At 50.0% G+C, this 26,823-nt stretch overlaps 1 protein-coding gene across 3 annotated transcripts in view; it reads left to right on the top strand.

Annotated features, from left to right (window-relative positions):
• The window catches only part of MICAL2 (microtubule associated monooxygenase, calponin and LIM domain containing 2), a 150,975-nt gene that overhangs the window by 98,522 nt on the left and 25,630 nt on the right, over window positions 1-26,823 (top strand). For all 3 annotated transcript variants that reach the window (XM_012654392.1, XM_012654391.1, XM_012654390.1), the window contains exons 6-16: window positions 1,415-1,516; window positions 4,405-4,560; window positions 7,340-7,440; window positions 11,636-11,893; window positions 13,381-13,496; window positions 14,348-14,474; window positions 15,047-15,137; window positions 16,266-16,413; window positions 17,446-17,645; window positions 17,948-18,054; window positions 26,101-26,169. In XM_012654392.1, the coding sequence (XP_012509846.1) occupies window positions 1,415-1,516; window positions 4,405-4,560; window positions 7,340-7,440; window positions 11,636-11,893; window positions 13,381-13,496; window positions 14,348-14,474; window positions 15,047-15,137; window positions 16,266-16,413; window positions 17,446-17,645; window positions 17,948-18,054; window positions 26,101-26,169 (1,475 nt within the window). The remainder of the gene's footprint in view (window positions 1-1,414; window positions 1,517-4,404; window positions 4,561-7,339; window positions 7,441-11,635; window positions 11,894-13,380; window positions 13,497-14,347; window positions 14,475-15,046; window positions 15,138-16,265; window positions 16,414-17,445; window positions 17,646-17,947; window positions 18,055-26,100; window positions 26,170-26,823) is intronic.

Genomic DNA, 26,823 nt, shown 5'->3' with positions numbered 1-26,823 from the left:
TCCACGTGAATGTGGAGTTTGTGAAGGTTCTAGAGCCTCCTGAAGATCAAGAAAATCAAAGTACAGTATCATTTTCCTTTTCTGTCTGGAAATCAAGATATTGCAAAATGGAAATCACATTTGCAGCTCTCAGAGGATGTTTCTGTGAGAGTTATTTTTACTGGGAGCCATTTGGCATAATTCCACTTAAGGATGTTTTACCCTTTTTCACTGTTGCTGTAACTTTAGGTTTGCTCTTCAGCTCCCAGGGGGTTTATTATTCAGCTATTTGGTTACCCTGTCCCTAGGGGATGCTACTTTGGCAAATGAAATCTGATCGATAAGTATTAAACAGAAGACATAGATTTGGTTGTTTGATAAAGTTCATTCGCATGCTCTTCGATCTGTGTTTGTGTGTTCACACATAGATATGGGGGTGCACTTGTTGTATCCATAGATATTTTAAAATCCAGTAAAGAAAGTGAAGTTTCTAGAGCAACTATAACATAAGATTCAATATATTATGGGTTTGTAATATTTTTTAACTTTATTGAAGTATAATTTATATACTCTAATATTTACTCATAAAGGTATGTGTTACTTAGGAATGTTTCTCTTTTTTGTGTTAGTATGTTTATCGAAATTCTGATTTTTTACACATACCATGGTCAGAGTTTGCTCATGATGCCTCTGCATCTTACTAACTGTCCAATCTGCTGCCGCCTGGGAAGGGCTTTCAGTTTGGGGCCAGCTTATTGTCAGAGACCTCGTAGTCTCCTGCTGAGGGTGCATCTGTGATTTCTCCTGTCCTCTGCCCAGAATATTTGAGAATTTAGGGGAGGCTTTAGTGGGACAGCATTTGTTATATAGCATTCAGAGACTGTGCACTCTCAATGTTTTTCAGACTTATGGTAAATCTTAATTTTGGATGGTAAATCTTAATTTTGGGTAAGCAGCCAGGCTTCACCTGAAAATGTGTTTATAAAAGACAGTGTACTGTACAACAGAACACTCTGAGCATTTTGAGCATAGAAACTCAAACTGATTTCATTGCATCCTGCACCTCCTCTCGGGTGTGTCACAATGGAAGGCACTGCGGAATGTGGGAGAATGTGAAGAGGCCTGGTGCAACCTGTTGAGGAAAATACAGAGCAAGCGAGACTAGTCTGAGAACCATTGAGGGCAGACTCCCAGCAAAGGCCAGTAAAACCAGGCATGGAGTTGGCATTGCTGGTTTACTTTGTCCTGGATTAACTGACACTAAAGCCAGAAGGACACCAGGTAGAGTGTGAGTCTGGACTGCTCTCAGCCTTTCCTCTGGAGTCTTGCCTGGGGCACATATACCTGGTTGTCCATCTCTTGCGGCCAACAGAGAAGGGGTGTAATCACTCTCTCTCCACCTCTGCCAACTCATCTCATTTATCTGTCCCAATAGAAATCGGCTGGCGGGCAGAATTCCTCCCTGCAGACCATTCTCTGTCGGAGTTCGAGTTTGATGTCATCATTGGTGCCGACGGCCGCAGGAACACCCTGGAAGGTGAAGATTCTTCTTCTTGGGGTGGGGCTGGGGGGATGGGAATGGGAGGGGGGTTTCAAGGAGCAGGTGGAGAAAGGCGGGCAGGATGGCAGATGCCAAAGCTGGATGGGGGTCTGGATGGAGGGGCAGGCTGTCCTGTCCTGTCCTTCCTGAGTAGAGTGGCCCATCCTCCTGTGAGTCTTGGAGTTTAGAGGGCAGCCATTTCATTCTGTCTGAACCTTGGTTTTCTCAATGGTAAATAGCAGAACCCCCACAGGGTGTTATTATGAGGGCTGAGAAAAAACTAGTATGTAAAAATGCTTTACAAAGATAAAGTGCCCTGGAAAAAAACCAGTATCCATTTATTCAGCACCTGCTGATGTGCAAACCATGGTGCTAAGCACTTCCATACTTACTTCGTCTAGAATAAATGTTTTTATAGTATTAGTGGTATTAGTTTACTGTCGAGTATACTACTATTACTCATACTTAAAGGAGGGGCCCATCTCTTTTCCTAACTTTTAAGCACACCCACTGCTAGGCAGTTAGGCAAGTCTTGCCAAATTGTCAAGGTGCAAAGGCCACGCTTCTCTGAGTTCCAAAGCTGGAAGCATAACATGCTTTCTGGGAGTAAGATTCAGTTAGCTTGAGGGAAAAACCCCACTGCCGGGAAGTGCTTCAGTCGCCTCCACCTGGGCCCCAAGAAGAACCAGGCCACACTAATTGATACGAATGGTACTAATTGGAGACCATGGGCTGTAAACAGCATGGCCCCAGTGGCATCTCTTAGACTAGGGGCAGTTCTACTTTTTGAACTTGCCCCTCAAGGGCCACAGGCTGCACGTGCCTGACTGGGAGGACACATCCTCTGAGGACAGAACATACTCCCTGAAACAGGCTTAGAAAACGTAGACAACTCAGGATATGTGGCCACCTGGTGCAGAGCCTTCCCATCTGCCACCCAACAGGGCTGGTGGCCACTCCCTTCTTGCTTCCCTTCCATACCCACCTCCCCACTATCGATAACCCACATCTCACAGGGAGTGTTTAAGCTGCCCGCCTGGATGTTGTGCTGTTAAAATTTATGGTCACTGTGGTGGTTTGGTAAAAGTGTACGTTGGAATATTTGAAAATCCAGGATCCATTATCAGCTTGAGTATAGTTCTGCATTTCACGAACATGGAAAGAAGGGTGGGAAGGATGGAGCTCTTTAAGCCACTTGGGACCACGTGAGTAGACCACGGCAGGGTTTCCCAGTATCGGCACCATCGTCGTTTGGGGCCACCTCATTCTTTGTCTCGGGGGCCATCCTGTGCATTGTAGGCTGTTTAGCAGCATCCCTGGACTCTACCCACTAGTAGCACCCCCAAGTATGATAACTAGAAATGCCTCCACACATAGCCAAGTGGCCCTGGGGGGTGAGATCACCCCCAGCTGAGAAATATTAGACTAGAGAATCATTTCTGACCCTTTGACAAAAGGTCAAATGAAGAATAACGTAAAGGAAGGGTATTAAATAGAAACCCAAGGTTTTCAGTCAAAGGGATTTTTGGCAGAGCAATTGAGAATCAGCGTGAGGCTGGAGTACGTGGTGAGCAGATGTGAGGGCTTCCTAAGGGCGTCTGAGGAAAGTTTACATCTGGAGAGTCTGCACCTGTAGACCAGTGCCTGGAGTTATGCAAAGTGCATGGCATGTCCGGGGCTGGGGGACTCAGGACTGCAGTGGTGGTCAGATGCCAGCAAAGGGGGACTAGGAGGGAGATGCGCTGTTAAGAAGTGACCATCCTCTGTGATCTATCTGCCATCCCCCGCCATTCAAAAGCAATTTCAATATACATCATTGGAAACAATAAGAATTCTGAAGAATTTGGGTGCTAACTTAATTGCAAGTTAGAATTCTGTCAATAGATGGGATACATTATATCTTGTTGAGTGCCTACTAAGTGCCAGTCACTGGGAATTGGTGTATCCATTTCCTGGGGCTGCCCTAACAAAGTGCCACACGCTAAGTGGCTTGACCAGCAGGAATGTATTGTCTCACAGTTCTGGAGGCTGGAAGTCCAAGATCAAGGTGTCTGCAAGGTTGGTTCCTTCTGAGGGCTGTGGGGAAGAATCTATTCCATACCCCTTTCCTAGCATCTGGTGGTTTACTGGCAACCTTTGGTGTTCCTTGGCCTCTGGAAGCCTCATCCCGATCTCTGCCTTCAGCTTCACGTGGTGTTCTTCCTGTGTGCATTTGTCTCCAAATGTTCCCTTTTTTATAAGAACACCAGTGATATTGGATGAAGGCCCATCCTACTCCTATATGACCTCATCTTAACTAATTCCATCTGCAGTGACCCTATTTCCAAATCACAAAGCCGCATTCTGAGATATTGGAGGTTAACATGAATTTGAGGGGTGTGGGGACACAATAAAACCCGTAACAATTGTAGATACAAAGAAGAGTTGTTAAAATCCCTTCCTGCAGAAATTCAGTTGAATAATCCTACTTTTCAAAGGGGGAAAAACCATGAAAAATGCTAACAAAGTAGTTTTCATCCTTTAAGTTCAAAGTGCGTGTGAGTCTCCCATGAGTGTTATCTAGCAACAATGCCTAAACTTCTTTAAAAGGATGAGCCCTGCAGTGACCTGTTGGGAAAGATCACTTTAGCCTTTTGTTTGTTGAGGCCTAAACAGGACCTAGAGAGTTTAGAATAGGACACAGTCCCACTGACTGAAAGGCCGCTGGTGACAAGTGTCCTCCTTGGGAAGGAACCTCGGCATCTCTGCCTGCCCCTGTTCTCTGGAGATCTAGAATTTTGTTCTCGTGGACCCGGGAGGCATCTGAGAATAGCTTTCTCAGTACTTTTTCAGTTTTCACACCAAACCCAGAAGATAGACCCACTTCTTCCTTTCTCCCCATGCAGGGTTCAGAAGAAAAGAATTCCGTGGGAAGCTGGCTATCGCGATCACCGCCAACTTCATAAACAGAAACAGCACGGCCGAGGCCAAGGTGGAGGAGATTAGCGGCGTGGCTTTCATCTTCAATCAGAAGTTTTTCCAGGACCTCAAAGAAGAAACAGGTGGGACCCTTACCTTTCTCCCAGCCGGGCCGTTGTCCGAGGTTTCTGAAGTGCGCAGCGGGGCGCGGTGGCTTTCCGGGCCCTTGGAACAGGAGACACTCACTCTGATGGGGAGGAAGCCAAGACGTCTCCTGAGGATGGGTGATGAGTGGACAGGATTCCTTCAAAGACAAGAGAGATTCTTGAGGGAAAGTTCTGGATGTTGTACATGAAAAGAGATACTAGAGTAAATAAATAAGAATTTATTTGCACTGTAGACATTTTCCAAGTGCCCACTATATGCCAATTCTCAATGTTGTGGGGTACCAAGTGGAGGTTGGCTTGATCCCTCCCAAGGTGCCTCCCTGTCCAGCAAGGGAGACCCGCATGAACCACCTCAAGGCAGGAGATTAGCACCGTGTCCGAGGTCAGGGCGATGCTCGGGGAGCTCGCTGAGCGGGGAGCCAGCACCAGGCGGGACCTGGAGAGGCCCAGGTGCTTTCGTGCAGTGTGGCAGCCGCACTTCTTCATGAAGGACATCCAGGGCCACTCTGTGAACGTGACACTTACTGGCATCAGTTGTTACCCAGCCATGGGCCTAGAGCATAGAAGGTTTTGATTCATTTACTCCACAAATATTTACTGAATGCCTACTCTGTGCCAGGGCCTGAGATAGAGCAATGAGCAAAACAAAAATCCCTCTGTCCTAGAGCTTACATTATTCTACAGGGGCCGACAGTCAGTAAACAAACAAGCCACATGTCAGGTGGTGACAGGAGGGTAGAGAAAAACACAACAGGCTGAGGGGAAGGAGAGGGGTGAATTGCCTGTTCCCAATTAAGTCAATTCCAGACTTTTTCCTTTCTTTTTAACCGATTAAAAATATATCCTTCTTTTGAAAAGGCAGTGTAACAATAGTGTTAAGTAGAATCTTTACACTGAAAATAAACCGCCCACGATCTGACCACCTAGCACAGGAACAGTCTTTGTGGCCGTGCGCTCCTTTTCTGCGATCTGCCACCTGCGGGCTTGCTTTTCACGTGGCTCTAGCTCTAACCACGGTGTCCGTGCTCTTTGTTGCCCTGTTGTTCTCATTCAGCATCACGTTCTGACATGGTCCTCCTGACGGTCAGTGTTAGGGGCCGCACATGTCTCACCAGGTAGATGTACTGTCACCGCCTAAGCATTTGAACCAGAGATGGGCAAACTATGGCCACAGTTTTTGTATCACCTTTGGGCTGAGAATGGTTTTATATATTTAAAGGGCTAAAGAAAAAAATCAAAAGAATAATATTTTGTGACACATGAAAATTATATAAAATTCAAATTTCAGTGTGCAAAATGAAGGTTGTTTGTAACACAGCCCTCCCCGTTTCTGTACATTGTTGCCTCTGGCTGCCTCCACCACGAGTGGCCATGACAGAGACCATATGGCCACAAAGCCAAAGATAGATATTGACTACCTGGCCCTTTACGGAAACATTTGCTGACCTCTGATTCAGGCCTTCCGGTTATTTACTGTTACAGATAAAGCTGTTTCTGTGAAATTCTTTCTTTGAGATCATTTTCTAGAAGGGGGACTCGTTGGTGAGCAAGACTGTGTCTCTTGCTAGCCACAATGATGCGTGCCCATCACGTGGCCCTCTGAGCTTGTTTCACCACAGTTGCATTATTTTTTTTTAAGTTTTAATATTTCCTTCCAGCATATAATGTCCTTATGCATGATTTAAGAATCCAACCCTCCCTTCCCTTCAGAAACCAAGAGCATAAATACTTACACCACCAAATATAAATTATGATGGGACGTTGAGTATGTTTTCCCACGTTTCAGTGAGCTTCCTTTAAGCTCTGCTGTGGTCATCACCTTCAGCCATTGTTTCACAACGGTGCCCTCGCACAGCAACAGCTGTGAATTTCCTCTGATTCCCCCAGGGCCGTCTGCACTGATGGCCGTTTCCTATTTAACGGTAATAAAGCTGTTGCTATGGTTTCCCAGCACGCCTTGTGTTGCATGCCTATGTCAACACGCCCTGTGTCTGTTCCTTTCTCTCCCTTCAAATAAGCTAAGGCAGTCGTTCTCAAACTTGAAGCGACTCAGGCCGCCTAGAGAGCTTGTTAAAACACAGAATTCTGGCTCTGTCCCCAGGGTTTTGATTCAGTAGGTCTGGGCTGGGGCCTTGATAATTTGCATTTCTATTAAGTTCTCAGTTGATGCTGATGCCGCTGCCCAAGGATCACCCTTTGAGATCCACAGAGCTGAGCTCTCATCTCCATAGCTTGGTTTTCAATGCAGAAACCTAGTTTATAAAATGTCTTGCAATTGGTGGAAACCTGAGTTGTTCCTACCACTGCACCTGGGTTTTCACATGTGAACAGGGAAATGGTAGAAACATTCTTTAGCATGGTCTTTGGAGAATTCCCACAGCTCCATGCACCTGTGGCCACAGGGAGGGCACGCTGGACAGGACTTGGAGTCAGATCCCAGCTGTGTCATTGCTTAGATGTCATGGCCATGGCCAGCACTTGGCCTTTCTACAGCAGTTACCCAGCTCTAACTTAGGAATACTGGTCTACAATCCTTATGCACACTGTAAGTGGGACTATAAAAGCTAGCTACTTTGACTTGGGTAAAATCCAGCACTCTATTTTATCCTTTCTAGCCTTGTATGTCTTAAAAACTTGTCTAACATGAATATGCTGCAGATAAATGATGAGACCTGCAACAAGACAAAGTGTAGTTCCTGCCGCACATTTGGCATGAGGAAGAAATACTGAGTCTACGAATACTTCTTTTTTTCAGGGATTGATCTAGAGAACATTGTTTACTACAAGGACTGCACCCACTACTTTGTCATGACAGCCAAGAAGCAGAGCCTGCTCGACAAAGGTGTCATCATTAACGTACGTACCTCTTGGCTGTGATTTCCCAACCGTCTTTCCCTTGTGACCTGGGCTGGCAGCATCGGCAGGTGTGGGAGCAGATGTCCTCCTGCCCGAAACTGAGCAAGGGGAGGAGAGGGAAGGGACTGCCTGCCTACCACCGTCCCTTCCCTCGATGTTGCTGGAGTGTTGGATGGAGAGCCCAGGCCGGTACACATAGAGATGTCTCTGCAGAGGGTGTGTGGTGCTGTTAACGTATTACTACATCGGCTGAGCTTTCCCTGCCCAAGACTCATTCAGCCCTGCCCCTTCTCTGGGAGGTCACCTGTCATTTGGAGGCAGATGGGGGCTCCTTGTCCTAGTGGGACACAGAGATGCTTTCGCTTGTGAATTTCACCCTGTGAACCTTCGTCATGGTATGGGGGAAAGCTGACTGTTTGTGCAGTGAAAAAGATGCAAGCTGCATCTTGGCGGCACCATGTACTCACGCAGATCATGGGCAAGCTGAGCCTCAGTTTTGCCATCTACAAAATAGGAGTGATAGTGTCTGTCTGAAAGTTTATGCTCCTTGGAAGTTGCAAATAAACACACACACACACACACACACACACACACACACACACACAGAGCGACTAGCACAGTACTGCACATGGTGGGTTGGTAGATCCCTCTGTAACTTCTCAGCCTTGTTTGGACACTGGCTTTCTTGTCCTGCTGGCTTCCTGGCTGCTGCTCTGTGGCTTTGCCTCTTCTTGCTTCAACACAAAGGTTGGAAAGAAGACACACAGAGTGGTGGTCCCTGGAAAAGCTTCTGTGGTCAGGTTTTCAGCCCTTCCAGAGCCCCTGTCATTGTCGCTGCTGCTGCTGCATCCTGGAGATAAGGATCGTGTAGCCAGGGTCAGCCTGCTCTCGGGCTGTCAGCCTGGAGCGCGGGCAGCGCGGTACCCATTCATCACTGCTTGTCAGAGAAGAATGTGTCTATCTTCTCGCCTGCTGGTGCTGGCAGCCAGCTGGGCAGCATTAGTAACCCAGCCCTCCCCTGGGCCGCCTCCACCTCAGCCCAGGCCTTCGCTGAGGGCCTGCCTTGTGGGCAGAGGCTGTGCATGCGGGCTGGGTGGAGCTGGCTGGGCACCCCCAGATGGGTGGGCGGTGGGCTTCAGCACATGGCACCCGCTGCTGACTGGTCAGTCTGGGGGAGGCGGTTCCCCTTCTTTCCCTACCCCACAGGCATCCCTCCAGAAGTTGCCTCCTCAGTCTGGGGCTGACTGTCAGAGAGCAAAGGGTCATCCTGGGGTGCAGGGGCAGTGGGCACTGGGTGGAGGCGGGGCTGGGTAGACAGGCGAAGTTTGCCCAGTTTCATGTTTCACTGGCTGAGTTCTCCAGCCTCCGAGGATGCGAAGGTCACCTTCAGTCATCCCAGGGAGTTTGCCCCGGCAGTGACACGTTCTCATGGACACTCTGTTACTTGGCAGTTGGCAGAGCCCCCCAGGCCCATGGTTGTCCTCGCCAAGGCCTTTCCTTCTCCCTCAGAGGACTCTAGGGCACCTCCTGAGCTGGTGCTGAGGGGCCTCAAGGTACTAAACAGGAACTCTCTTCTAGAAATTGGAGGCCTTAGGCTGGACATGGGAGAATTGGATGCCCATTTGGGCCAGGAGCTGTGGCCTGAGCCTCCAGGTTTCCAGCCACACTCTGTAGCATTTGCCTGGCCCGTGAGCCACTTAAATTTACATTCTCCTCTTGCTCCGCAAGGAATGACAGGTCCTCTCTGTTTTCCTCTCCTTGTGTGGGTCAGCATCTTCCTACGGGCACACAGAAGGTGCTGAGTAAATGTTTGTTGAATGACTGACTGACTGCTGAACAAGAAGTTTCCCTTTCCTGCTTCCCCATTTATTCCGGTTGCTCTTTGGGCTTCTCCCCATGGCCACTGAAGGGAGTAGTTTCTTCTCCAGAAACCATGCCTTTGGGCTCCCAGCTGTGTCCATCTTTCTGTTCCCCACCAGGAGGATGTCCCATCCCAGAGCTTCCCTGGGACCCTGCCTCTGGTGGCCACTCATGCGTGGGCTGAGATTCCTGGGCCAGCAGGCCTGCCGTCAGCACTGTGGGGCGAGCTTGGCTGCTGGGCGAGGGATGGTGTGGGTGCACGACAGGTGGCCTCCCGTTGCTGATCCCCCCACCCCCGCATGGAGCGTGTGGGCATCGCCTGACCTCCTCTGCCAGCCTCCAGCCTCTTCCCAGCTCGCACTTGGGGAGTCTGCTCTTCTTATGGGCCCCACCCTCCGCTCATGTTCCCTGCTTCCCTCCACACTGCCCCGCCTCTGTGTCCAGGACCCAACCTCCCCCGGCACCACAGGCCTGTGGCGAGTGGGCCCAGTTGTGGCCCCCGTGCCTCCTGCATCTTAATGCAGATGGGCAGGTCCCTGGGCCTGCACGCTTCACGGAGAACCTGCGTCCTGTCCCTTTCCCCCACTTTTGTCCTCGCATCCTGTTCTTACCTCCTCCCTACGGTTCTGTTCTTCCTGCCCCTCCGCCACCCACCTGGGGCCCTCTGGCCCCTCACAGGCCCCGCCGCACCCGCGGGCCAGGTGGGCTGTCATCCGGGCCTGGCCCAGAGGCCTGCTCCCTCTGCCAGGTGCCCACACTCCTGCACGAGCGTCCACACCAAGCACTTTAATGTCACCCATGCCCCCTCAGGGATGTCACTTTGAGGAGGGGTGTGTTTGAGACCTCCCCATTCACTCGTCCCCCATCTCCCTGCACACCTCCATGGCTGTAGCAACACAGATCGGAAAGACCACCAGATAACAGGCCCTGCGTCCTGGACACCAGGACCTGACAAAGGGCTCTCGGGCCAATGCCGGGCACACTTCGAGGGATGTGGTTTGGATGTAGAAATTTTAGAATTTTCAAAACAGGGTATTTGAAGTCATGGTGATTCAGAAAGTTGAGATAGTAAATCACTCTGGTTATAGATGAAGCCGTGCCTTTTAAGACCTTTGTAGATGTGGCACCTTGGGTGGGTCTAGGGTGCACTTCAGCGTAGCCTGCATTTTGTGCCATCATGGACTGCCGGGGACGGGAATTCCCATCCACTGAGCACTTCCCAGGTGCCCGGCGTGGGGTTAGGGATTTCACATATGCAGTCTCCTTCAATCTCCCTGTGGCTCTGTGAAATAGATTTTGTTATAACCATTTTACGAATGTGAAGACAAAGACTCAGAAAGTTAAATAACTTGCCCAAATCCATAGCTAGTAAACAGCAGAGGTGGACTTTGACCTGTTGCTCTTGCTGACCCCAAAACCTGTGCTCACCTTACACACCTGTCCTCCCTTCCCCCAGGTCTCTGATGTTTGTGTCACCTTTGGGAAAGATGATGTTTTTAGTTTCTTTAGCCACACAGTGAGCAGCTTGGACTTTGGGGATACTGCAGCCTTTCTTACTTCCTTCAATCCCCGACATCCTGCGGTTCATTGCCAGTATCCCGCCAGGATGGACATCCTCGTTCTCTTAGCTCAGGTCTCTCCACCGCCAGCAGGGAAGTCTAACAATTAACACCACGAGCAAAGCCAAGCCTTGAGCAGCCCTCGACCTGTGCAGAAAAGGGGTAACTGATTCTGGAGAGAAAATCTGAGAGTTAGGCCGAGTACCAGTTTTTTTCCTGGTCTTGTTTGACCACTAAACACAGCGTATCTGGACCGCGTTAGCTTAGCTCGATTCATTATAAAGTCGCGCTTACTGATTTGCTCTTGGTCTTTTAACTGTGTTGGAAATTATGGTGAGAACCAGCCACACGAAACGTGCTTGTTGCTTGTTCCAAGACTGTTATCAAGTCCACTGTTCATTACAACTCGCAGGGTTCTCTATTGAAATTCCTACATGAGACAGATCTTTTAGAATTTAGTGCCAGGAAAAAATTGCCTCCCCTGAGGAATTTCTATGCTTCCTTCTTTCTGATAAGGAAAGCCCTGTAACATATCACATTTCCCTTTTGCCCTGGATGCCGGGAAGCTCGGTGCCAAACTTGGTGCTTAATCACAATCATGTTAACCCTCACAGCTGGCTCATTTATTTCCTCTTTATTCCCTTGGCCCTGACTTTCTATTTTTTTGTTTTGATTAGCTTCGCTGTAGAGACCCACCCCAAGTCCTTTTGCCGCATGGGTATGCAGACTAGCCCTTTGAGGCGCAGGTTACTACACTGTGTTTTGATCTCCCCCAGGACTACATCGACACAGAGATGCTGCTGTGTGCGGAGAACGTGAACCAAGACAACCTGCTCTCCTATGCCCGGGAAGCTGCAGACTTTGCCACTAACTACCAGCTGCCATCCTTAGACTTTGCCATGAACCACTATGGGCAGCCTGACGTGGCCATGTTTGACTTCACCTCCATGTACGCCTCGGAGAATGCAGCCCTGGTGCGGGAGCGGCAGGCACACCGGCTGCTCGTGGCCCTCGTGGGTGACAGCTTACTCGAGGTACCGCCCACGTTCAGAGCCCCCTTCTTCCTGCAATGAGACGGATCCTGCATTTATGTTCTGGCAGGCAGCGTCTGCTGTCATGCAGTGGGGAAAGGACAGGCACTCGGCCAGTTGGCAGGACTCTGCCAAGCCCATCCTGGCCTCGGAGCCTGCCCTGCTAAATTCGGAGGAGCCCGTTCTGCCTGCGTGTGGGTGGGAGAGCTTTCTCTTCCCTCGCTGGGTTCTTCTGCACTGACTTCCCGGTTGAGGTTCACGATTGGGCAGCCCTGGTCTAGACCTCATGGACAGTCCTTCTCAGAGCGTGCAGACCCCCAGCTGGGCCAAGGCTCCTTTCTCATGTGGGTGGTGCTTTGTGGTCTTTTGACAGGAAAATCAGATAGGATGCAAGAGAGGTGTGTGGGCCCCAAAGTCCAGAAAATCTGTAAGTGCAAGGACTCTTAGATTAAATAAATGTTTTCAGAAGGGATGCATTTTTATCTTTAATGCAAACGTTGATCAAAAAATGTTTATTATTTATCCCAAGTTATGAGTTGAATTCCAAACCACACTTTTGGCTCTCCTGGAAGAGGTTAGTTAGCACTTAGCATTGAATTAGCCCTTGGGCACTATTGTGCAGGGACCGCTGTGCATGGACTTGAACTGAAATTCCTTGGTGAGCATTCAGCACCCACCCTGCTTCTGGCCCAGCCTCCCTTCTCAGTGTGACTTCTCTCCACAATCCCCCATGTTCTGTGCTACACCCCAACGAGGGGGCTGTTCTTCCAACAGGGCCCAGCATTTTCCAGCCACCATGCCTTTGCCCACACTATTCCCTAGTGGGTCAAAAGCAGAATCCTATCCATTCTTTAAGATTGGTTTAATGCTGCTCTTTTTTTCTTTTTTTTTCTTGAGATAGGGTCTTGCTCTGTTGCCCAGTCTGTTGCCCAGGCTAAAGGGCAGTGGCACCATCATAGCTCACTGCAACCTCAAACTCTTGGGCTCCAGCAATCCCAGCCTCCCTGGTAGCTGGGATTACAGGTGTGTACCACCACATCCAGCTAATTTTTCTATTTTTTGTAGAGACAGGGATCTTACTGTGTTGATCAGGCTGGCCTTAAACTCTTAGCCTCAAGTGATCTCCCCATCTCAGCCTCCCCAAGTGCTGGGATTAGAGGTATAAGCCACTGCACCTGACCAATGCCATTCTTTTATGGAGCATACTCTGATTTCCACCTCCCTCTCCCAGGGTGGGAGTTGCCTCACCTTTTCTGAGCCCTAAAGCAGGTTTGCTGTACCTATGTCATAGCACCCTTTGCATTTGACTTTGTGCTACAGGTATTTGAGCTTGTGGCAAATCCTTGTGGGTATCAGGGTCCCTGTCCTGTCACCTCTCTATTCTTCCAGTGCCTTGCACAAGCCTGGCCATCAGTGTGTGCTGGGCACGATGGGACCATAGTCTGGGAGATCGTACAATCAACCAGAGTTTTGCACATTTTCTTTTGCAGCCATTTTGGCCCATGGGCACAGGCTGTGCCCGTGGCTTCCTGGCAGCCTTTGACACGGCGTGGATGGTGAAGAGCTGGAACCAGGGCACCCCTCCCCTGGAGCTGCTGGCTGAAAGGTGAGTTCTGCCAGCAGGGCTTCTAGCTGGGGGCAGGGCCATGTCAAAGGCTCAGGCAGGAGAAGGGACAAGATCACCTGTCAGGTGACCAGATGACTCTTAGATGTTCTGGAGCCTCTGTGCCACCTGAATCTGCCTTCCCACATGTGGCCTGATTGGATCACTGGGGTCTCCAAGGACACTTTCTTCATCACAACCTACCTCCTTAAGTGCCTCTCTCTGGTGGCCAGGACCTCAGGCCCTGGATTCCAAAGACAAGTCTTCATCTGGGGTGGCCCTAGAGCTGGGGCTCCCTGACACTGCTCACTCACCCAAGAGCCAGAGAGGTTTAAGGGAGTCTTCCAAGGCAGTGCTGAGTGTCCCGCCCTGGCTGGGCTCTCTGGCCTCCCAGGCCTCTCCCACTGCTGAGATTCTGGGCTTCCTCCCAGACCCCTGCTGCTGGCCACGTGTCTGTGACAGCTGGCGGACACTGGAAGTCAGGGCTGGTGGGTCGAGGCAGACCTCTGACAGTCTCGGGTGTGGAGGCCTGTGGTCATGGCGAAAGGCTGCAGGAGGCAGTGTGGCTCAGTGTGGTTACAGCAAAACCATAGGTCACCATGCCACCAGCCCTGCACCCCTTCTTCTGCCTGAGGGAGGAGGCCAGCATCCCTGCCTCTCAGACACCCCTCTTCTCTCAGCCCTTTTGACTGTTCCCCAGCTTTGCAGACCTCAAGAGCCATGAGCGTCAGGTATCTCAGGGAAGGATTATATAAACACATCCAAGAAACCCTTGAAAGAGGGGAATGGTGGGGGTCAGGGGGACAGAGGCCTGAGATGACAAGGCCTGACTTCTGGGCTCTGCCTCCCTCCAGAGAAAGTCTTTACCGGCTGTTACCTCAGACAACCCCAGAGAACATCAACAAGAACTTTGAGCAGTACACGCTGGATCCAGGGACGCGCTACCCAAACCTCAACTCAAACTGTGTCAGGCCCCACCAGGCAAGTCCATCCCAGGGCCCTGCCTGGGTCACTCTGCACTGGGTGGTAGGAAGGGGGTCACATAAATTCCAGCTTATTCCCAGGACCAAGGGCAGGACCAGTTCTTCCCCCCAGTAGAGTTGGCATTCTTTGTAGCACACAGGAGAGAACGAGAACTCCAGGGGATAAATTAATATATGCATGTGTGCGTATATTTACATATATTGATATTAATTTGTCACTGTGCATATGTGTTGCTGATCACACCTCTCTCAAATAATCTACTCAGACAAGCATCCTCCCTCCTCACCACCATGGTCCTTGAGACCTTTTTTCTCCCACTAACTTGGAGCCACCAAACTCCCAATGGAACAGAAAAAGGTGTGAATTTTTAAATTCAGCCAATTACATATATGCAAACTAACCACATACATGCACACTTAGTTCCTCACATTTGGGTGGGTGATTGAGGTCCCTTGGTCTGTGACTCATGCCCTCCAGCAAGGCAGAAGGGTGGCAGGCACTGAGTTTGGAGGCCCTGAGACGAGGATCAAGGGAGCTGGTAGGCAAGCGTGTGTCTCTGTGGCTCGTAGGTGAAGCACTTGTACATCACGAAGGAGCTGGACCACTACCCTCTCGAGAGCCTGGGCTCAGTGAGGAGACCCGTCAGCCTCTCCAGGAAGGGTAAGCTCCTTCCTGGGGCCTGGCCAGACAGCAGGGAGGGGCTTTGTGGGGAGGAGGCCTGCCCAGCTTGTTACCTGTGTGACCTTAGGCAGACACCTTTTCTCTCTGAACTCCAGTTTCCTCATCTTTGAGACCAAGGGAACATCTGCCTGCAGAACCACTGTGAGGATTGAAGGAGTTCATACATGTTGAGAGCTTAGCACAGCACATGTGAACTGTGGCATTACTTCAGTGGGACTTGTTTTTCTCTTCCTGTTGTTTCTAGCGTAGGGGTCTTGTCTGCCCAACTGGATGACAAGCTTGATGTGTGTCACCCTGTTCCTGACCTTGCTGGGTGCAAGGCCTGTGCTCCACGGCAGGGGGAGGGGCTGACTCGATGAGTAACCGCCCCCACCCCCCTGCCCCCAGCTCAGCCAGGGCACTGCTCTGCCTAAAGACCTCCCGGCTTCCTGCACCTGTCCAGACCTGGCGTCCTCTCCCTCCCCAGGCACACTCAGCCGTGTTCCTCCCTTCCCTCCATGCTCCACGTGCCCTGCTGCTGTGATAAACTATCTCACCACCACACAGACATGGCAGGTGTTTCTAGATTCTTTGCCACTGCACAGTCCTTTCTGTCTTCCTAGAATGCCTTCTCCTGTGATGAATTCCCAGACACTGCAAGGACCAGCTCAAACGCACCTCCCCCATGGCACTTTCTTTGGAAAGTGCCCCCCTCCATACTCCCAGGGATGCAGACTCTGGCAAAGGGGGCTTCCATGCTCCCATGGCACCTTGTTTCTCCCTCCATTGCAGCACCGTGTCATCGTCACCCCCTAGCCCCCACTAGTCTGACTTCCCTGTTAGATGAGTGTGTTGCTGGCAGGGTCTGTCTTCCTAGGATCTCGCCCAGGGCCTGGCCACAGTGGTCGTCGGGGCCGTGCTGCAGGAGCGTGTGCTTCCTGTCCCAGCATCCTGCCCTCCCGCCATGTTCTTGACTGGGCCCCAGCAGCAGCACTCAGGGGCTGCACCTATGCCAATGGCCGCTGCCCTGGCCCCTTGCCTGGCTGCCACTCCTCCTGGTCCCCAGCCATGGTGGCAGTGGGAGGAGACCCCCTCAGAGCCTCACTGCCTGTGCTTCCCTTCCTGCAGAGTCTGACATCCGGCCCAGCAAGCTCTTAACCTGGTGCCAGCAGCAGACCGAGGGCTACCAGCACGTCAACGTCACCGATCTGACCACATCCTGGCGCAGCGGCCTGGCCCTGTGCGCCATCATCCACCACTTCCGGCCTGAGCTGATGTGAGTCTGGGGCCCGCTGGACCCTGGAGATGAGAGATGCCAAGACTGCTCTGCTGGGTGCAGACCCTTCACTATTTGGTTCAATATCGCTCTTGGCATGTTTTCGATTTCAGTTCTTCTTAAATTCGTTTTTTTCCCTTTGTACTGATGACTCTATCAGTAATGTGTTTGATCTGCGTTCCTTATATGTGAGGATGAAAATTGGCTCAGGCTTAGTGATTGTGCTCTCCAGTCCCTCCAGTTGCGAAACTTTGGAAATCAGAGAGTTTGCACTTTGTAACTCCGTCCTTGAGAGAGGAATTATGGACAAGACCTAATTCTTGGGACTGGTTTGAGGGTTTTACAGAATTAGGTTTGAGACCTAGATCCATAAACTGTGTGCCCTTGGGCAAGCCACTTACCTTGTCTGAGTTTTAGATTCTTCATCTATAGATTGGGAAGTACAGCAAGGCCATTAGGAAGATCAGATTATGTTAGTGCAAACACATAACAGTGTGATGTCCAAAGCATGACACATTTATATTTAAATCACTAGCAGTATAGCCTCGCACCTGTGTGCAAATCCACCAAAAAGACTGAGAGGAAGCTTCCCAACGGGTTATCACTTTGTACTTTTAGCAAGTGAGGTTGCTTTGAGAAAGGGATGGGACTCTCACTTTTTGCTTTATATCATATATATAACTTGATTTTTTTAAAACAAGATGCCCATATTACTTTTGTAATTAAAAAGAAAAAATATAAGGGAAATACTTAAAAGTAAAGTAACTTACAAATTTTCCAAAGAGATTTAAATTAATTCCTGATGGTTTCTTCCCAGGCAGCAATGAAAGTAGATTTGGTCCCTCTCTGGGTGGGAAGGGTGGGGTTAGCACCTTCTGGGGTGATGGGGTGAGAACTGGGGGCAGGGGCTGGGGTATCTGCTCCTTTGCCCCCGACCCCTGCGGACATCTGCAGAGTGTCACTCACAGTGCTCAGCTCATCCTACCTCTGCCTCCTCTCCCTGAATTTCTCTACCTTGTTTTGATTTTCTAGCAACTTTGACTCTTTGAATGAAGATGACGCTGTGGAGAACAACCAGCTGGCTTTTGATGTGGCCGAGCGTGAGTTTGGGATCCCTCCGGTGACCACGGGCAAAGAGATGGCATCAGCACAGGAGCCAGACAAGCTCAGCATGGTCATGTACCTCTCCAAGTTCTACGAGCTCTTCCGGGGCACCCCACTGAGGCCCATGGGTAAGGATCTGCGCGGAGGCTCTGCTCAGGTCCCTTGAGCTATCTCTGTCCTTGTGCCCGAACCCAGCTGCCATCCTCTGTTCTGGGCCGGCCGGTGCCTTCCCTTTGACTGTGAGGTCAAACGGGGGTGACCCCACTCACCCAGACCGAATGTGTTTGAGTGCATCTGCATGCCATTCATATCTTTAGTTTGGGGTGAGGGAATTAATTTAGTGGGACCTTGCTACAAGAACACCCCTGGTTACAGCAATGCCCCTGGGCCCAGTATCTAAATCTCGGTTTTTGTTTTTATCTCCCAACAGATTCTTGGCGCAAAAATTATGGAGACAATGCTGACCTTGGCTTGGCCAAATCATCCATTTCTAATAACTATCTCAACCTCACGTTTCCAAGGAAGAGGACTCCACGAGTAAGTTTCGGCCTGGTTTTTGTTTTATTTCTCATTGCACATGCATGGGGGCTGAGGACAGAGCATTTCATGTTCTCAGTCTATTTACGCTGGTGAGTGACACGGATGAAGCGCTCACCAAAGATGTGTGTAAAACTTGGTTTAGTCACTGAGTGTTTTTGGAAGTTCTCCCTGGCACTGGGAAGCTGGTTTCACTGACGAGGAAATGGTGACTGGAGGGGCATGGTAGGGAGCAGACAGGACATGCTGGCGAATATTTTCAAAAGTAAATCAGAATAGCTCTGCCTCCCCAGGGATGGGAACTAGGTGATTTCTCCCTTCACTGAGCAGTTTGGATCAGGAGCACGATGGCCATTGTTTAGTGGCAGAAGCGTATGGTGGTGGTGCTATGTTTATACATCTGCTCCATTAATTTTTACTTCTTCATTCGTTCAACAACTGTTTGTTGGGCTCTACTATATGCCAGCTTTAGGGCTATAGTTTTATTTGTTTTTGATGAGGGAAGCAACTATGCAGAAGTGAATAATGTATGGACCTAGGCTTTGAGGAGCTTAGAGCCCAATAAAAAGATTCCCAAACTTTCTCAACTTATGGCACCCTTAGTGTCTCTGTAATTTTTTTCACAAAAATTACAAAGGAAATACCTAACTGTTCCATTTATTAAGTAGTTAAGTCCAAATAACTTAATAGGAATATCTTTCAAGGTGTCTGATAGACATCATTGTGTTTTCCTAGAAAATTTAAAATATCCTGTGGCTCCTCTGTGAGTTCACCATGGTGCCACAAGGTGCCTTGGTACACAGTTTGGGAATCACCCAAGGGCCAGAGCCTTGGGGAACAAGAGAATTTGAGGGGCTGGCAGAGGCAGAGCAGCCAGGAAAGAAGATGGGGAAGGAGCAGTCGGAGAGGCAGAGGGGTGTCAGAAAGCCCGGGGAGCAGAGTGGGTCTATAGGGTGGGCCCAGGAGACGGTGCCAGCATGTGCCCGGAGGCCAGCCAGGGCAAGGGCTGAGGAAAGGCTGCAGGGTGTGGATGAGCCGGGGCAGAAGCAAATGTCAGTGTTCTGGGGCTGGCATGGGGGTTTCTGGGTGGTCCATGGGAGCAGAGGAGAGAAAACAGGTCAAGGAGAACGGGGCCAGGGTGAGGCCACTGGCGGGAGCAGGGCTGGCTCAGGCCGGGCCGTTGTGAGTACCCGCCCAGAGCTCTCCTTCCCTCTCCAGGATGGCAGGGCATCTCCGCCAACATGCAGTGGCTGGAGGCCCCTGCAAGTCTCTGAGTCTCTTTAGGGCCCACAGTCTCCAGCCCTGGCTGCTGCTGCCTGGTGCTGCCAGCCCCTCTGCCCAGGGTGGGGTGGGGCCGCCCGGCCTCCTTTCTTCTCCTGGGCTATGTGAGCAGTGATCACTTTTTCCACTGGGCCTGCACTCCCTGCTCCCTGGAATGCTGCAGCGGCTGTTTTCCTAACTCTAGGAGCAGGATACTTCATGCCTCTGCCCCTCCCTGGCTCTGGGAGGGATGGGCTGGCAAGGCCAGGCCGGGCAAGGAAGGTGTGCAGCACAGTGGCCGAAATGATTAGCTGCTCCCAGCCTCTCTCCCCTCTGCCTCCCAAGCTACCTCCACCTAGAGGCTCTGTGTGAGGGCTATAGTGCCCAGCCTGTCCCACCGCGTGACAGTGCTATCTTCTGGAGACCAGTGGTTGGCTTCCTCGACCCCCAGCCCAGCCTCTGAAGCTCAAGGACCCCTGTTTTGGGCAAGCCAGTGCAGTCTTTCTGGAAGCTCTCTGAGCCAGACATTTGCCACCTTTTCCATTCAGCCTCTCTCGCCACTCAGCCCACAGAGGGAGCTGGAGAGGGATGTGTCAACCTTTCACTCACCACACCTCTGTTTACAGAGTGACCCAATTGAAACAGCCCAGCTGGCGCTGGCTCAGGAGGTGGGGAGGGTCAAAAGTCGGGAGCAAGGCCAGCCAGGCCCTCCGAGGCCTGCTAGGAAATGCCTGGGGAGTGGGAGGGCTCTGCCTGGCCCAACCCTGGCCCATTTTGAACCAAGTCCAGCGTCCTCCAAGGTGTGTCCCCTGGCTGCCGTTTTGAGGGGGGTAAGGCCCATGCTCTGATCCCTCCCACAGCCTTACTTTAGATAAGTTAATGTCTAAACTTTGCCCCCCTCTTTGGGTAGGGAGAGAGATCTGGTCATTGAGCTAAGTGCCTAGCATGGGCATTATTTGTCCTTCTCTCCTCAAAACAAGTATTTCCTCTGAGTGAGTAGGTGGGTTTGCAAGGCCACTGGGTCACACTCTGCCTTGGTCATCACTGCAATACCCCAGCGCATTGGCCACTACCTGATGGCAGCACTGTGATCAGGCCACGTAGAAAGTACCTTCTCCCTACCCTACCATGGGTCGGCAGCTTGTATCAGGATTGTTTTTTGGCTTGGGGAAACTATTTGCAGTGCCCTTTGGCCTTGACATTTCCCACAAGCAAAGAGCACTGTGTCCACCCCAGTCTGGTCCTGCACAGACACAGAAGATGTCTGCACACAAGACTCTGAAATCCACACACACAACCATGTCTGTACGTAGAGGCTCCACGACAGTTACACGAAGAAGATATCAACACAGGTAGACACACAGCCCTCAATGCCCTTGCTCAGGTGCCGTTATGGAATGAAGACACACGGTAGGCCATGCTTGTAGGATTCCATACCATACCCCCACACACACGATATCTGTACATGTAGGTGCATCTGTATTTGACCTTCCTCCCCACCCCTTCCTAACCTCCTCCCCAACTTCCAGGGGAACATCTGAATGGGGAAATGGAACAGCACACACATTTGTTTACAATGTGGCTTCTTCATCTCAGCCAGGCTTAAGAATCTCTCTCCTTCCTGGTTTTCACTGTTGGTGTAGAATTCTTCTCCCCTCCCCAGTCTTATCTTTCTGACAACATCTAAATCCCAGCAAGATTTATCACTTTCAAACAAAATTAAGGACTTTTTCTCCATCAAGGATCTTCTTTACTTTTAGAGTGACTTTCCCAGCCCACTGTGATTGGGTGGATTAGCTCTGAAGATGGGGCAGCTTACACCTGGGAAAAGGAGAAGAGTTTAGGGATCATCTTTTCCTCCTAAAAGGCCCTGAGTTGGCTTCTACAGATCTGTCTGTGATCCTGGTCAGCATCTAAAATCCTCAAGGCATGGGACAAGTCCTGGGGCTTCAGGGCTTTTGTCACCGTGCATGCAGGTAACACCTGAACACACATCCCTGGCCTCTGAGGTTCCCGTGTGCACGCGCACACGCACATACACACACACACACACACACACACACACACATTCACGCTGGCAATATCTCTCTGTACTCTCCTAGACCTGCCACATGTGGGTGATGCCCATATTTATGGCCACTGCAGTCATTGCACACGTTATATTACATACATGTGCAGGATACTTGATTTTGTCCCATTCTGAACCCACTCCTTGGGGGACAACACAAAAGTTGTCACTCGTCCCTGGAAAGCCCGTCCCAGAAGCCAGGCAGGTGGCACCAGGATAAATCCTGTTTAGCCAGGTCCTTCTCCTCCAGCATGGGTCCCTGGTGGAGTGGAGCTCACAGAGCATGGCTCACCTGGTCTCAGTGGCCCAGGTCCCTCCCCAGCCCTCCTCTCCTTGACCCTCCCACACAAACACTTTCCAAAGAGCTGTGACCAGTTCCATAAGCAAGAAAACGTTTCCTCGTTGTCTCAGTAACTGGCTTTCTGTGCAACGAGCAACAGAACCCCGCTTACAGGTTCCTCACCAGAGCCAGGGGCATTACATAAGAAAGTGCCTCTTCTGTCCATCCATTCGTTCAACTGTTTACTGGGCATTATTTTGCACTGACTTCTCTCCTCAGTGCTGGGGATTGAGCACTAAACTAGACAAGCAAGGACCTGCCCAGGGAGCTGACCTTCTAGTGGAACTTACAAAGTTCCTCTCTCTGCTTCTCCAGCTTCTCTCACAGAACCACCCACCCAGCAGCCAAAGCTCCCCACTAGGCCTCCGGTTCTTATCATGTCAGAGTTGTGAAGAAGTCTTGGGAGAGTCAAGAGTGCTGGCTTCCAAGGCTGGGCAAGCACAGGGCCCTGGAGCAGCCCCTCCTAGCACCTGTGGTTTGCAGGTCACTGCCAAGCTGCAGTCTCTCCTTTCCCCTGCACAGCCTCAGCCCGGGTTCAGAGCTGATTTACAGTCTGGGAATGCAATTCGAAGCCAGGCAGGCAAACACGTATTTAGGCCTGCTGGGGATTCGACAAATGTTCGAACCTCTCAGAAAGCTCCTTTGCTTGTCTGGAAAATGAGGGTAATAATGTATACATCATAGCGTTACTGCAAGGATGATGTGAGCCAGGACGTGCGGCAGGTCTGAGCAGGTGGAAGGGGCTCAGTCTGTGACAGTTCCCTTCCTTTAGGAATGCCGATTAAATGAAGATGCTTGTTTTCTGAAGAGATGAGTAAAACGGTCTGGGTTGAACACTTGGCTCTAGACTGCAACCGCAATCCATACAGCACTTTTTCCTGCATGCAGAGTGCTTCCCTCTGTGCCTCAGTGGCTCCTCCTGTCACCTCCGGAGGGAGGCTGGGAACGTATTCTCATGCCAAGTTTTAGATGAGGAAACTTGGACTTGGGGAGATTAAATTTGAATAAGTCATATAGGTAGAAAATGTCAAAGCTAGAACTAGAATTCAGATGTTTGAAATTCTGTTACTAACGCTAACCTCACCAATAGTGTCTAACGCGTGTTCAATAGTCCCCTAAGCCACAGTTTCAGTTACCTGTGATCAACCACAGTCCGAAAACATTAAATGGAAAATCTCAGAAATAAACAATTAATAAGTTTTAAATTGTGCACCATTCTGGGTGCCATGATGACATCTCACACCATCCCACTCTGTCCTGCTTGAGACATGAATCATCCCTTTGCCCGGCGTATGCATGCTGTATACACTACCCACCCATTACTCACTTAATAGCCATCTCGGTTACCAGGTCAGAAAACTGTGTGTGTGTGTGTGTGTGTGTGTGTGTGTATACACACATATATATATGTTTAGGGTTTGGTACTACCTGCAGTTTCAGGCATCCTATGGGGGTCTTGGAACGTATCCCCAGAGGGTAAGAGGGACTGCTGTGCAGTACTTTAAGAAATGTTTTACATCCATGATTTAATTATTCCTCACAACAGCTTATGAACTAGACAATATAAGATCCCTTCTTATAGATAAGGAAATGAAACTCAGAGAAGTTGAATGATTTTCCTAAGGTCACACAGCTGGGAAGCAATTAGTACCAGAACTCAAACCCACGCTTCCTTGAACAAAGAGCTCTCGTGCTAGTATCACAGGCCATCTTTCTAAATATCAGAGCCCCTACCCAACTCGACCAGACAATAAGCTGCAATGGCCAATCTCTCTTCCTGTGACCCAGATCTAAATTTCTCCAGGGCTAGGCTACACCAGCTAACTAAATATAAAACTTGTTGGCTTTGAGCTAAAAATCACGTTAACTCAAGCAGTATGGGAACATGGTTATCTTGTACCAATCAAATAAATGATCAGACTGGCAGATATATGTCTTTGATTTTTTTTAATAGGGAAGCCAATTAGTTTAATAAATGCCTTTGGGTATGTAGACTCTTTCAAATCATTGGGAAATCATGGTAAGAAAGTATTCTTAGGGTGAAAGAGCTGGAAATATTAATAGGAAAAGAAAGCAAGTTATTTGTTTATCATCCTGCTCCCTCTGACCGGGCATGATAAGCATTTTCCTTCTCTTTGTACTTGCAATTGTTTGGAGAGTACAGTAGGGTCCAAGGCTTCCAAATATAGATGTATAGGTAAGAAAAAAATTAGATAAATCTTTAAGTTTGAATTTTCTTATCCTTCTTGTTTTAACCTAGATCGTAGTTGAGAATCAGTGGTTCAAGGATAAATCCGTAAGGAAAAGGAAAAGCCATTTGTGTATGTGTGTTGCTAACCTTTCCATGTAGACTGCACTTCACCATCCCATAGGTCAGGATGGGTCAGATGGACTGAGGTGGCCTCCATGCACTTCCTTTATTTTCTCACAAGGACTGGAGTCCCCTTAGGAGCTGCTGGCTGGGCGCCCTCCCCAGGAACACCCCTTACAGCCCACCCCTCTTACGGCTGGTTTGGATCTATACAGGCTCCGAAGGTGGATTGTCTCCCCCTGGGATGTTGAATGCAACGAGAGAGTAAAATGTGTTGGTCTTTGGAGGAAAAGCCAAATCCTCATTTAAGGTGGAAACAAATAAGCAAACAAAACCCCCTAGCAAACCCTCCTACTATGCAGGAAGCGTCTCCTTTGGGTAGGACATTCTGTACTTTCACAGGCTCGGGTCTCGGGGCCAGAGCAGCGTTCACAGGCCCAGACAGCCTGTGCCTTTGAGACCCAACGTTGTTGGAAATAAGGTCATCTGTTTCTCTTGGTGTTTGCCCAAGCTTTTGGCTTCAGATCATTTCCATTCACAGAATACTGATTTATTAGAAGCTGAGAGAAAGAAAGCAGGGCTCTTTGATCTGTTGTTTTGTGCCTCCTGGGTCAAATTTTTGAACCAATATCAATGATTAAACTGTGGTTGACTTGTTTTTTTACAAAACTGGGGCTGGTAAACATGGGGATGGGCGGGGCAACGAGGAGGGTAAGAGCCAGGGGCGCAGGTGCTCTCTGCAGCAGGCAGGGCTGCGCGGTGGGCTGCACGCTGGGGCACCCATAGTCGCCCTTTCAGAATGACCGGGAGGTGAAAGAATCCTCCTGTGACTGGGTAGATTAGGATTCATCAGACTTATTGAGCTGTGTGCCTGGGTTTGAGGTGAGCGGGTGGCCTGCGCCCTTCCCATGGTGTCCACAGTGGTAGAAAGCCAGGATTTCATCTGGACCTGCTATTTGGGCCCCTCTGAGAGAGTAGGAGGCTCCCTGCAGAAGGGATACATGTCGGTGAGGCGTGGCTTATGGCTCCATGGTCCTGAGGGAGCTTCCCTTACAGAAGGCCCCAGAGGCTGGAATCTGGCGGTGGAAAGGTCTAACCCCAGGAGGGGTGGGGGCCTAGCCCAGAGCCAAGGATAGGCTCGCCACAGGGTGCAGAGAAGGTGCTAAGTTGAGCCCCAGCCCAGCTCATGGCATCAGCTCAACCTTGTAGTCCTGCTACCTTGTCCCTTAGGAGACAAGCCGAACAACAGGAGCGCCCTTGGTAGCAGGCGTGATGCGATGGGCTTGGGTAGAGCAGGGATTTCAGATTTAAATGTCCAGATTCTGGCAGCAGAAAGTGTGCCGTGAGTGGGGCAATGTATTATCTAAACCAGGAGACTTCTGAGAAGGAAGCGGGTGGGGGCACAGCAGTAAATCAGACCTGCCCTGGGCTAACTGGATTGTATGGTCACTCTAGTCACCAGGCCACATCTAATGCTTATTTGAAATTAAAATACTGTTTACTAGTAGCTGTGACGGTGACTGATTTGCAGACTTAATTTGCCATCAAATCCCTGGACAGCCCATTTGAGCCCTGAGAATCCCTGTGAGGGGAAACAGGCCACCTCCTCACAGGAGAGAGGCTCCTGAGGCACACAGAGGCCCCAGGTGGTCTCCACAAGGCAGCACTGCTGGAGTCAGCAAGCCTGGCTGTGACCTCGGAGTCACTCAATTGCTCTGAGCCCAAGGCCACATTGCAGTGGAGACTACCATGTCTCAGGGATTCCTGTTGCTTTGGGATGCTTCATCATGATCTTTTGGGATGTAATTGCCACCCCTTCTGACCGAACCCTTGGCTCCCTAGGTGGAATAATGTTCCCTCCCCTGTGCCTGAACAAAACTCTGTGACAGCATTTGTCACAGTGCAGGGTAATTTATTACCATGATTGTATGTAGAATGGCAGCTGATGGCAGCAAGGATACATCCGTAGCGCCAGCTCAAGGCCAGCTCTGTGGCCTCAGGGATCTTAGTGGGGCTGAAGCCCTCGAACTCACCGCTGAACTCACCGTGCTTTCTTGGCCATTGCAGGTGGATGGCCAAACCGAAGAGAATGACATGAACAAACGGAGGCGGAAAGGCTTCAATAACCTGGACGAGGTTTGTGAGCACAGTGTCACTTTAAACAAAGGCTCGTTTTCTGACAACCAGTGGCTGCAGGCCTCCCTGACCATGACAGCAGCCCTGGCCCTCTTCCTTTCCTCCCTCATGAACCACTGGGTTCCAAGCTTGGCTTGATGGAAAAGCAGTCTGGGTCTGGTTCTCGCTTTACTACTTACTGGCTGTGTAACCTTGAGAAACATAACCTCCCAGGGCGTGGTTCGTGTCTGTAAAATGCAGTCATGAATCTTTGCAGCATCTTTAAAGGTTAACGACGATGTATATAACACTCTGGACATGGTATCTGTCACATCTGCTACTAAATGTATAATCACTATTAATAGCAATAGTAAGTAGTAAAGAGGCACCAGCAATCCCCCTTCTCTCCCAGTCGTCCTTTGTATTCTTTTATGTTTTCTGTGCTTTTAGTCTTTAAGGCAAATGTCCTCGTGCCCACAAGTGCCACCTTCTGGTGAAAGAAGAAAATTACAGGTTACTTTGTCAAAGAAGAGCACGAATCTCTAACTGCTTCTGAAAAATCAATCAACAGAAAGAGTATCAGTTCCTGCTTCCCCAGGCAACTCTTTAAAGAGACCTGAGATATACACTTTATTCAAAAAAAGCCATTCTAATTCCACAGGCATACATATTGTC

This window comes from Propithecus coquereli, unplaced genomic scaffold (assembly GCF_000956105.1).
Source record: "Propithecus coquereli isolate 6110/MARCELLA unplaced genomic scaffold, Pcoq_1.0 Scaffold44, whole genome shotgun sequence".
Lineage (NCBI taxonomy): Eukaryota > Metazoa > Chordata > Mammalia > Primates > Indriidae > Propithecus > Propithecus coquereli.
Note: the sequence above shows the minus strand (reverse complement) of the source record. Positions and strands in the feature narration are given on the sequence as shown.